Source organism: Orbicella franksi, chromosome 11 (genome assembly GCF_964199315.1).
Source record: "Orbicella franksi chromosome 11, jaOrbFran1.1, whole genome shotgun sequence".
Classification (NCBI taxonomy): domain Eukaryota; kingdom Metazoa; phylum Cnidaria; class Anthozoa; order Scleractinia; family Merulinidae; genus Orbicella; species Orbicella franksi.
In genome coordinates, this window is record NC_138155.1 from 2575327 (window position 1) to 2588111 (window position 12785).

Here is a 12785-nt window from a genome sequence, read left to right on the forward strand (position 1 = left end):
CACAGGTAAAGTTCATCAACTTTTATTACAAAATCATTTGGAAATTAACATTAAATGAACATTTCATGTGTGTGCAAGAGTGCTTACCATTTAGCTGGAAAGTACTAGGTTGAAAGTCAAATGCATCAGAAAAATTCTGGAAATCTCTCGACAAGTTGAAGCCAGGCTAGCCAAATTATGGACTCCTTTTTTCACCGTTTGCTCATTTTTCCAGTTTTCAGATTCCCATCAGTAGAAAGGAACAAAAACTAAATTATGTATGGTAAAACAAAAAGTCCATCTTTTTTGCTTGGTCGGCTAATTTGGGAATTCAGTGATCATTCCAGTCAGTTCTTTCCTACAAATGGAAAGCCACCCAAGTGTATTTTGCCCCAAACCTTTTGAAAGAAGAGTTTTCACACCAATTCTCATAATGGTGATAATACAACAATACATTTTATAGAGATTAAATAAACCCATTTCCTTACAAAAGGCAGAGTGCAATTTTACAAAGCTTGAATCAACTTAGATTTAAAATTCATTAGATCCAATTTATGTGTTGTTTTGAAAAACAGCACAGTGCCCGCACATATGGCAAGTTTCTCAATGATTTCTTTAATGCGAGCATAAATATTCATCTAAGGGCTATTTATATAATACGTAATGCGCGAACTCTGAAGTACATGTACAACAAAATAAAGAAAACATCAAAGACGTGTCAGTGTACAGTTTTACCAGAACACTTGTCACCAGCATTTCTCTAAACACCTTTGGTTTGATTTTTTACACAAGCACTGACTTATAAAATATTGAATGTCCTTGCATACAAACATCAGGTGAAGTTTTCCCATAAACAGGGTTACAAACTTGACCATCATTTATGCAGACTGAAGTGTCGCGACTGTACTGAGAACATCCAAAGCAAAGTAAGAACCCTGCTGTCGCTCTTAGAATGAACAAGAGATAACTGACTTCTCTTCACATTCTAGGAAAAACGCAACAGCAGGGCTTAACCTCAGCATCCTGATGCTGAAACATCGAAGCCAGACCGTTTAGTTGTTGCAAGTGTTGTGAAGACCTGTGAACAGAAAGTAAGAAACATGAAAAGAAGATATTTCGGCAATGTGTATGATATTTACATGAAAAAGCACCTTTCTCTTTTGCACCCCACTCAGGAGCAAAGTAGCTAATGAGTGCTACAACCCACAACAACAACAGCAGGTATTTGAATCATGAATTATTAAGCAGCATTTTTTTCAAAGATGCTCAGGCTCTGATACCCGAATGATTCAACTCCGGGAGGAGACAGTGGTATTGACTTCATTAGTTTAAAAATTAATGACTTTTTGGTTGTTGCAAGCGTTTTAAGATGAAAAGTGGTTGATGTGCTTTATCGAAAAGATCCCTCCCCTAAAAGAAACCCATTTGTCTTAGACCTCTCTGGACAAAGCTTCCAGGTGTTCAGTCTGTTGGGAAAAAAGGTGACTGAAAAATAGACGCTTTGAACGAGGAGCACCTTTCTTTTCCGTGTGCCATATATTGTGCTGCACTCAAACTGTCAAAACGCCTGGAAGAAGCTACTTTGGATTCAATTTCTGTGAAGTTTGTTTTTACATCATGATGATTTTCTTTACTCTCCTTACCTGGGTGTTTAAAAATGTATTCATATTGTTAGGAGGAAATAGCAGCTGACAAAGCAATACTAACCTCTGACACAGTAGGGTGTATCCCTATAGTTCTATCAAAGTCTTTCTTGGTAGCTCCTAACTTGATAGCTACAGCATAGCCTTGTGTTATTTCACCAGCGTTTGGTCCAAGTATGTGCAAACCAACAACACGTTCCTAAAACAAAACGAAAGATTCATTTCCTACATGTAGTTCTGATCATTAGAGTAATACATATTCAAAATTTACAATTATTAGCATTTTGACGCCACACACATGAAATTATTTCAATCTTAATTTCATGGGTATACTATACAAGTACCTTTTACACATTACACTTACGATTGAGTTTTGACTTGTTTAACTAATTTTTCACTTGTCACCAATTGATTACCCATACTAACTGCATTCAAAGTTGACCTGGAATGCCATGGTCCACAGTACTTACGTTATCACTTTTGTTGCACACCAACTTGGCATAACACCCTGCCATGTCTCTCTTTGCTACAGTGTACTCAAGAGGTTGGTAACTTGTGTGGTAAACTTCCACATTCTCCTCCCCAAACTTGGCATTGGCGTCCTCTTCAGATAAACCGATACAGCCATACTCCAGTGGCGTAAATACTGTTGTTGCGACATTAACATAGTCACACTGAAAGGTAAAAAACAATACAGTTGGGTTACTTGCCTATAGGAGGATAAGTGACCTAACAGTTTGGTGTTGTGAGGAGAGGTTCAAATTGCATACACTGTAGTTTGTGTTCTGTCTTGGGGCGTGGAGCTTTAAACTATCACTGACAGTACCTCTCTTCAGTTAGAAGTATAAATTATGAGGATTTGTTTATTGTTAACAGAAGCGACTCAACTAGAAATACTGAAGGGCTACCATAACTAGAGCACGGGTTTCATGAATGCTTTCAGCAGGAGGGTAACTGCTTTACACAGACAGGCAAAACGATTTGAACTGAACTTCTTTGTAGGGAAAATTTTCCTCTAGCTGGTCAAACCAGGCAGGCAAAATCATCCTCATGGCCAGTCAATTTGCCCAGTGCTCAGACCTTAATTAAACCCCTGCTAGAGTGGACTAACCCCCCAGGAGGTGAAAAAGTACTCCCAGTCACTTCAAGTTAAGCTCCTCTTGTAGAAAAAAAGGGCAAAAACAGAGCAACTGGCAAAGGAAACATGCTGTTCCTTTGCCCTTTCGCTCAAATCAAGATCTCTCCTCTGTCATTCCTAGTTGCAGAAGAGAACAAACGGCAGCCTCCTTCTTGTGGTCCTGGAAAAGAGTTCCACTTACAAGTTCATTACTGCCATTATACAGTCGCTGGGCCAGCAATCTTCCAGCCTGGATAGCAACTGGAGTTAGTTCAAGTTTGCCGTCTGCCATATCTCCTATGGCAAATATGTTTGGTACACTGGATTGCTCATTGTCCCCAGCTATCACTTTTCCATTCCTGTAAGGAGAAGAATTTTGGTCAACACTTGATACAAAAGGGAATTTTTTGAAACATGCAATAGGCCACTCCCCCTATGGGACTTGCATGCAGGAAATCAGTCCTGTGCACAATTCATACAACTACCACGATTGCCTGCACACCTCTCAGACAGGGAAAGCGGCATTTTGTCACCACTGAAAAATAAGTTGCACAAGACCTTGCTTAGAGTAAAACCCTCTGAACTGATCCTGTCTTGATTGAAGGGAAACATTTTCGTTGCATTATCACTGTGATATCTGACAACTTGATTCTACTTGGGAGTGAAAGGGTTAATCATCAATGAAATTCTAAAAACTACTATCTAAACTAGTAGAGAGAATCTGTATGTTGAGCAATAACAAGCACTTACTTGGGATTAAGTTGGACTCCTGCATTCTCCAGTCCAATCCCTTGCGTGCATGGGTCTCTACCAATAGCAAACATCACCTGTTTGTAAATGCAGTGAATAATAAATAATTGACAATATTTACAGAGGAAGCTACACCAGTCTTAGCTGGTTTTCATGCACGTCCTCTATGTCAGTTTTTGTGAAGGAAGGAAAACCAGAGAACTCAGAGAGAAACTCTTGAAGCAAGGTGATAAGTTCCAACCTTTACCCAGTCTCTGTTTTTGTGTGAAATTTAAGACTGATGTAAGTTCTCTTTCAGTCAGTGAAACTAGCCAGCAGCCAGCTCTTAGCTACATACCAGCATGAACAGGTTATTGTTTTAAAAAAATAAAAATAAAATAATACATACTGTGTTACACTCAATAGATGTCTCCTCTCCAGTCTCCAACATCTTGTAATGAACTCTGAGCTTTCTTGGAGTTCCTTCTTCTATAAGTTCAACCTGAAAAGAAGAAAAAAAAAAACAATTTAAAAACAATTTTTAGTTAATCCCTAATTATCAGCTAGTGTGTACACATTGCAGGCCTTTAATGTTGCCCAACATTGTCTTCTTCAAGGTTGTCTCAAGAGAAACAGAACTCAAATATGTCTGACAATGATTTGCCTTGAGTACGACAGAAACAAGGGGCTAAACAAAACAGAGAGACTATCGCCCAGTAGCGATTCAGAGGTATGACCCTAGAAATCAATCTAGTGTGCCAAGTGATTCCCTCAATGTGAAATATGACTGATATTGTCAGGGTGGACAATTAAAACAACAAAATTATCAATAATCAAGCATTGCACTTTTAAATTTCCAAAAAATGTTAATAGTTAAATAATAATTGTAGGTGTTGAGACCCACTATCACACTCAGACTGCCTTCAAGTTCTCTGACCAAAACAAAACAAAAACAAAAGAAACAAAGAAATAAAATAAACAGATACTACCACATACCTTTGTAGGAATTGCTGGCCTTTTGATGTTTATGCCATGTGTTATCATATCATTCCCAATTTTTTCTGCCATTTGCTAAATGCAAAAAACATTTTGTTTGTCAATGATTTATTGCACAGATAATTGAATTAACTGTCAGATACTGTATAATATGGTTACTACTAATCAGAAACCAAGAATTCAGTCTACCTTTAATGGTCATATCATTACCTGATCAAAACCAAAAACCAAGAATTCAGTCTACCTTTTCACCTGATCAAAATCAGAAACCAAAAATTCAGTCTACTTTTGATAGTCATTACCTGATCAAAACCTCTTAAAAGAATTGATCGCACCAGAACAGTAACATCAAGACCGACTCCACGTAGGAATCCTGCGCACTCTAGAGCCACATATGATGCCCCTACCACGACAGTCTCACCAGGACTGTGTTCTAGCGAGAACAAATCATCACTGCAAACAAAAATAAATATATCAAATAAATAAATAAACAAGCATGTTTATATTTAAATCAACAACATTGATGGAAAGATGATGGAAAGATGAATGATCCAATGGTTATGAACTCAAATTTCTTGATACCCACCGGACTGAATTATAAGGCCTTATACAACCCCTGGCGTGACAAGGATAATGATGATGATGATGATGATGATGATGATGATGATGATAACAATAACTGAATTCTAACAATTCTTATTACTAATTACTGTGTCTGAGTAGAATTCTCTCAGATGCACGGGAGACTCATAATCAAAAATAATTCTGTTACCTGGTGATACCATATTCCTTTGCTCCAGGGATATCAGGGTAACGAGGCCGTAAACCAGTTGCGATAACAATGTGTTGTGTTGTCATCTCTGTTACCTTTCCTCTCTTGTCAACAGCCTGTTGATCACATAATCAACAACGTTATCATCGATGGTGGAATACACCTAACAACTAAAGTTAGATAAAATCTGAAACATTTCCTTCTCATACCAACATTTCAATCAAGTACCATTAATTAACAAAGCAAATTAAATCATCTCAGTACGAGATGCAAGTTGAGATCTTCAATACCTTGATTGTATGAGCATCTACAAGTTCCCCTGTTGCATTTTTGTATGTAACCTTTTTTTCCCTTAGTTCAGTTCTGTAGCCCCAGTTGAGTGAACCAATGTGATTCTAAAAGGACAAAAGAAAAGAAACATATGAAAGTGCAGCTTGTTTGTTAGTGATAAATAACTAAACGACATCATAAGTTGATTGTTTACTTTTAGTTAACACTCTTCACATACTTGGACATTTTCTCTCATTGTGACCCAGTTGTGTTCCACTGAAAATGAAGAAGAAATTCAACAGGGTTATATTTCATTAGAAAAAATAAACTAGTTAAGCTAAAAAAAGAAAACACAATAAAGATGCTAAAGATAAAACAGCACTTACCTTTTGTATCAAAATTCCATCCATACATTCTAGCATCATCCAAGTCATGCCCTGGGGGAAATTGACAAAATTATTTTAAACAAGCACTTTGTAACAACCGTCAGGTTCTCATGCCCTGCGATATGAGTGGCAAAGCTGCTTCAGACAAGCTCACGAGTGATACCAGGCCTACGCCCTTGATTCCTCACTTGACTCTGGCAGCTTTTCCATTCAAGTCCAGTGTATGAGAGCATGCTCGCAAGCTATAACAATGAGTATGTTTTTGGTACAGTGTAGGTCTTTTTCAAATCTCACTCCTTGGGATCACACCAAGCAGTTTGGAAACTAATTCATGTATGCCAGTATATGTTATATCTGGCAGTATCTTTAACATACAGTGAGTATTGACAAATTATTTAAGGATTCTGTTTTGAGTGTTATGAAATTGTGCCTCAGCAGTTTAGTTATCATGCATCAAGACATACCTAGCAAGGCAGCTTGGTGCATAAGTTTCTTTGGAATACAACCAACATTGACGCATGTTCCTCCCAGACCTGAGGCAGACAACAACAGCATTGCTTAGTACTTACTAAAGACAAAATTATCCTGAATCTTATAAGATGATCAAAGAGGATTTTTGGTTAATTTGTGAGAATAAATGTTCTTAGAAAAAGAACTATGAAAATGGCTACTATAGACAATGGAGATTGCTTGGGTATTGACAATTTCAAATGTCAAGTAATTCCACCACTCAAAACTAACAGTAGCCAACCAGATATTCACTAGTAACAATTCAAATTTGGCTGACTGGTTCTAAAGTTCTGCTAACCTCTTTGACAAGGGAAAAATGACTATTCACAAAGGCTGTCAGGAAAATCAAACCAGGCACACATATTGTCATCTGTGTTTGAGTGATACAGTAATCAACGGAAAATAGTACCAAATCTGACAAGTGGAGGTCTGGTGAGTTAAAATTTGTTTTTACTAGTAAAATCACTGTCACTATTGAGTAGCCAGTAGGCAAATGTGTTGAGACGTTAGTCTTAAGCCCTGAAAATCTCACAGTTAGGACCATATTGCAATTAAAGTTGACTGTAGAAGATGGAGGAAACAAATTCCTCACCCCACGTTGTTCCAACTGGAGATGGTTTTACAAAATCAAGAACTGCTACTTTCTTTCCAAGGTTTGCAGCTTCCTTTAAAATAATAAAACAAAAACAAACAACAGTAATATTATCCATGTTAGTAAATGACACGTTTTCAAGATTTCATGTGCTTGAAATTTACATAAAATATAAGTCAGACCAGTAGGTCTTGTTATACCTCCCAACTCAAATATGTTTTCTGACTAGCCTCACTAACTCCTAAGGGAAACAACAACTTGAACTTTCCACTCGCACATGATCAATTCGTGCTCCTGAAATCATGGCAAACTTGTGTGCCACCTCGGCCTCAAGCAAACAATTTTTTCACAGGCTTTTTTCCATTTTTGAGAAGGGAGGTATAACAAAACACTTAATGACTGGCCCTGTGGGAAACAGTGAGTTTTGTTTGTGCTTATTGACAGTTAAGCTGTCTCCAAGGTGCTCCATTTTCTCAAAAAAATTTAATTATCAACAATATCTCTTCACAAGGACTTGCATCCGTTTTTGCACCTTACTGAATAACTAAAGAGGCTATTGTATTCTAATCCTAAACACTGAATTTATTCCTCTTGTCCATTTCCTATAATTGGGAAAAATCACTATCATAAATGGCTTCAGAACGTTACCTTAGAGCAGGCAAGACCACCAGATCCACCGCCGATGACGACAAGATCATATGTGTAGTTCTCAGAAGGTGGCACAATCAAGTTCATCAGCTTGCCTTCTTCATGAAGTTTTATTGTGTCATCTGCTCCTCCGATGTGCTTCCCACGAATGAAGACATTTGGAACTGTTCTTTGTCCAGTAACCTCTTTCAGTTTTTCATGTATAGTGGTGCCATTGTCTGGAAGAAAAATGACAAAATTTGACGCAAGTTGTCATCATAAACATCACTAGACTATGATGCACGCTCATGAATGCTGAGTTTAATTAGCACAACTTTGCTAGCTCAGTTGTAATGGCTGGTTGTGGTGACAGAAATTCTCAAGCTTGCAAGCAATAGTTCATGCCTAACACAGACATCACTTTTAAAAATTCCCTGCTTTTCCCTGATAAAAATCAAATTTCCCTGACCAAAAGAAAAAATACAAAATGCCAGATATAGTAGCGGCTTCTAGTCTCCCCTCACAGCTGTCCTTTACATCCATCTATTAAGACTGACAAGTTTTCAACAAATTTTCCTTCTTTAGTGAGGAAAAATAGTCTTGAAATCAAATATTTCCTCCAGTCTTCAATGGTAATAAATCAGCCATCTTAAATTGTCAATTTTCCCCCTTTGTGCTAAAAAATGTCAATTTCCCTGATTCACAATAACATTCCCTGACTTTTCCCTGACTTTGAAGAATTTTTTTTTTTCCTGACCATTTGCTGACCTGTGGCAACCCTTCAGTTGCACGGCAATGCAGAAAATTAATGTAAACAAAGGCAACATTATGAGTTTACTCTATCTACCTCTGGTTGTCACTTCCTTTATCTATTACTAACAGTTTTGAATATCTCCTTCAGAGAGTAACTGATTGAGCTTATCAAAGGTAGCAACTACATTTTAGCACAAATTCTCCCAGACTCGCTCTCATAATCTGTTATTTTATGCAATAACTGACCTGAAGCAGGTTTAATTATGCATAAAAATGATTGCTTATTGTTTTACCTAATAAATCCATTTCCATGGCTGTAAATGTAACATTCATCGACTTGAAAAGTTCCTTCACCTGTCATGTGTGGAATAAAGTATCATCGTTAAAAGAATCCATTAATTATACTATATTGATATCATTATGACTTGACAACATATCTCAGACAGTAAATTGTAGACCTTTGTACGGAAGTTTAAAAGGCAGGAAGTTTAAAAGGCAACAAAGATTTGAAAGTTGCAAAACAAAGGTTCATTATCATAACATTACCCTAATGGCATGTAATTAGAAGCAGGAGTATAATGGATATTGGGTGGCAGAAAGAGCTTCAGGACCATAGCCAGAGGGCAAATATTAATGTGGCAATATTAGAAAAAGAAAAACACACAACTTTCTTATTCATTTACTGTTTTAATGCATAACATCTTACAAGAACGTGAGATAACTAATTTGCCTGTTACTAGCTACAAAGCTGTGCTTACAAGATATCTGTTGGCTAGTCAAATAAACAGATGTTTTGCTTCATTTGTTAGGAAATTTGAATAACAAAAACTAAATGTTTGTAAACACCATCTGATATCTTCCCTATAACAAGTGTAATATGATGGACGACAAGTTATCCCTTCCATGTAATTTTGATGCGAAATTTTAGCATCAATTAATAATTTTACATGTGACATTAGAAAATTGCCATGACAACATTTGGCATGAAATATGTTGATACACTAAACAAGTCAAAAACCCACGATTATAACTGTAATTTTTCGCCTATGACATTAAAAGGTGATCAAATGGTATACTTGTGAAATTTAGAAACAGTTTCACTCACATTTTGTCAAATCTCAAATACTTTCACTCCCATAAAGGCTCAGCAAATTATTAGAATTTTGACAAGATGCCTGTGAAATTATTCCCTAATTTCACTTGTTGCCATTTGATTACACACGTACGTGCAATCAATAGTGACAAGTGAAATTAGAAATGATGGAATTGACAATGTGGCAAGTTGTCAGCATATCCAAACTAATAAAATATTTCCAATTACGCAACTTGTTTACCTACATGTATAGTTAAGTAACAGCAAACTTTCACCTTATTTTGTGAAACGTGAAAACCACTACAATCCAAAATCCAACATGAACCATTTTATTGACACATTTCTATTCCTGCGCGCAGATTTCTGACGAAAAGTTTTTCAAAGGTTATGTATAAACACACTCGAAAGTGTTTGCAGTAAGTAAAGAAATAAGGTAGAGCGAATATCTGAATAATAATTGACATTGTATTCATAAAGAACACGAATGAGAGGAACTATATCGTAACATTTACTTAATCCGACAACAAAAAAGCCGTTAAGCTGATAGGAGTTGAAATTATAAGCCAAACTTGGCCGATTTCACAACAAAGGCGTTTGCTTGTCGATTCTGACGAAAATATTTGCTAGAAAATTCTAATTAAGAGCTGTGCATTTTCTGCCAAATAAAGATCCTGCTGTCACCTATAAGCTTAAAATATTCCTATGCCAGGCTATAACGGTACGTTTCATTGAGCTGTTTGAAGCAAGCTTCGATCGATATCGATGTCGTAAAAGAAAAAAAAATAGATTTCAGTAGTACGATTATGCAATGCGTGCGTTCGGTGAAATTCCCCGGTTTCAGTTCTGCCTATTTGAATGCTGCTTATTTGAATACTGTTTTTCTTCGGATGTTGCTGTTACCTAACAAAATGAGGAACTCACCTTTTTGCAAAATGGACAGGTCGACTTGGAAAACACCATGACTGTGTTGTCTTTGATGTTCTGTTCTATCAAGTCTTTAATGGGCGCCATTTTGTTAGGAACTTCAGGCGAAGGCGTTCTTGCCCTCTTCAGGTTTGAAACTACAATACCAATGGTGGAAAAGAAGAAATTATTGGGACCAATAACATTTACACCTGATCACACTGAGGATATAGAGCGAGGATGTGACTGAGCATCTTCTTGAATGGCCGCAAGCCGCTCCAATTCCGCTTTTATGCTGGTCACGTGTTGCTTCCCGTTTTTTTGGTTTAGCTGTTTACCCAAGGTCAATATCACATAGCTGGGCTTCCTTGATAGGTCCGAAGCAGTTAGTTGAGAAACTCACCTCTTTTAGCTCGAAACCAATCAATTTGGCTCGATAAAAGACTGCTCTTCAGAACATGTGCTATTTACTACGTGTACATGACGTCACGCGAGAAATTCTCGCGCGCGCGGGAAAGCGATCCTGTCGATTTCAACCAGGCCCAAAGGTTTCTTCTACCCCTGGGCTTCGACCTTCGAGTTTGGTCGCAAAACAATACTGTTTACAGATTTTCTCTGTCAACTTCGGTTATCTTTTAACAACAAACACGACGAGCCGGCACATAAATTACAAGACTCCGCTTATTAGCAAAGCGGCAAAAAGTCTTGAAAAGATTTGAAAATATAATGAGTCACGCCATACGTCATGTAACCCTTGAAGTTTTCGCAATTCCCTAATAGGAACAGGAAAAAATAATAAAACCATTCCTTGTACGTGAATCCAGATTTTCCCTCTAGGAATCAAAGGTTCAAGTCACAAAATGTAGAGAGAAATAAATATTTTAACATTATTAATAATGAGACCTTAATTAATGGTCCTTAATGAATATCGACATGTGACAGATGTGGTCAGGCATTGATTACTGATGCAAAAAGTGCTTGAATAATTCTATCGATTTTCAAGGCTATGTACGCAAATTCATTTGAAAGAATCGGTTTAACGAAATTCTTATTTCATTGGAGACTATTTTTCGACATATTTCGTTTGTAGAGAAACAGCCTGGATGCAAATCTCGAAGCAATAGCAGACATAATAGGATTGAGCTAGACGAGTGAAAGCTGCCGCTAGTTCCCCGGAATTCATTGTTATCAATTACGCATGTCGAAGCAGATTACCTTGCGTGCCTACGGCTATATCTTCTTCCATCGTTAATTCTGCTAGTGTTTCTTTATGAACTAGATTCAGCTGTATTTAAGAGGTTCCTTCAAGTTACTATTACATGCAGATTGGCCTGAAACGTGACTAGTGAAATCGCCAAGTCACGCTGAATGAGCACGCAAGGAGCATGACTATGCATAACGGTAAAAAACTGCAGCAACGTTAACTGTCACGTTGGCGGATATGTACGTACAGGAAGTTTAAGTGTGTTAAATGCGAAACTTCCCTCGTAGAAAGAGTTGCCTTCCGCCTTTATTTTATGTTCGATTTCTGCCGCTGTCTCGAGTCTGAAGCCTTTCGGGAAAGAAGCGCGGGATTTTTTCTCAGCTCGATTACCAACCGCTTTTCGACGTAGACCTGACTTGAGAGAGCGGCGTCAATATCAAGCCTACAATATGACTACAATACCGGACAAAATTAGTTGGGATACTTGAGCTGGATCAGGCATCCAGCTCAAGCGTGAAAATTCCAAGTGTTTTCAATCCAGTACGTGACACCTTTTACTGAAGAAGCCCGAACGGCGAAACGTCTTTGGCCTGTACGAAGTTGGGCGTCGATAAAACCAGGAACAAGGGACATTCCGGAACATTCCGGAACATCGAATAATTACAATAATCATGAGAAATATGTAAAATTAAATTTTCAAAAATTAAATTAAACAAAATGCTCCGGGATGTTCTGTGTTCCTGGTTTTATCGACGGCCTAAGAAGTTTGCTCCCTCTACACAGACTATATAATTACTAATTACTAATTGTGTAATTTTACGTGCTTTGGAGCAGGTGCTTAAAAGGTTGGTGGAGCTGGGTGACAAATCTTATATAATCAAGAAACAAAAATACATACAAACAAAGTCAAATGTTGTTCAAAATATCTTTTATTAAATGCAAATAATGCATCCTGTAGGAGATCTAAAAAATTTAAATACTCTTGTTTTAAGTGAAGACATTTCACAAATATTTATTTCATTAAATTATGCCTGCTCCACAGTATTGAGATGAAAATTTCTTAAATATGTCATAAATATTTTAACCTAGCTGTAGAAAATAACTTACTAAAAAGCTACAGACATATTTCAGTAGAAAAGCTTTAAATAACAGCGAGAGTGCTTTTCACTTAATCACTTGAGCATCAAACTTAATTCTCATTTGCTTTAGTT

At 37.2% G+C, this 12785-nt stretch overlaps 1 protein-coding gene across 2 annotated transcripts; it reads right to left on the bottom strand.

The window, feature by feature from the left end:
• On the bottom strand, positions 1-11709 carry LOC145460490 (thioredoxin reductase 1, cytoplasmic-like). Of its 2 annotated transcripts, none has more exons than XM_081445328.1 (18): positions 11586-11709; positions 10389-10528; positions 8668-8728; positions 7643-7860; positions 6995-7067; positions 6357-6425; positions 5893-5943; positions 5745-5782; positions 5527-5631; positions 5237-5352; positions 4767-4917; positions 4465-4539; positions 3878-3970; positions 3490-3566; positions 2942-3098; positions 2093-2296; positions 1687-1821; positions 1-1057 (listed from the first exon to the last, which is right to left on the bottom strand). In XM_081445328.1, exons 1-18 carry the CDS (start codon positions 11614-11616, stop codon positions 995-997), a joined length of 1857 nt encoding a protein of 618 aa, XP_081301454.1. In that variant the 5' UTR covers positions 11617-11709; the 3' UTR covers positions 1-994. The 2 variants fall into 2 exon arrangements, with proteins under 2 accessions (XP_081301454.1, XP_081301455.1); XM_081445329.1 differs by lacking the exon at positions 11586-11709 and adding an exon at positions 10774-10836.
• Positions 11710-12785: the final 1076 nt, after the last annotated feature.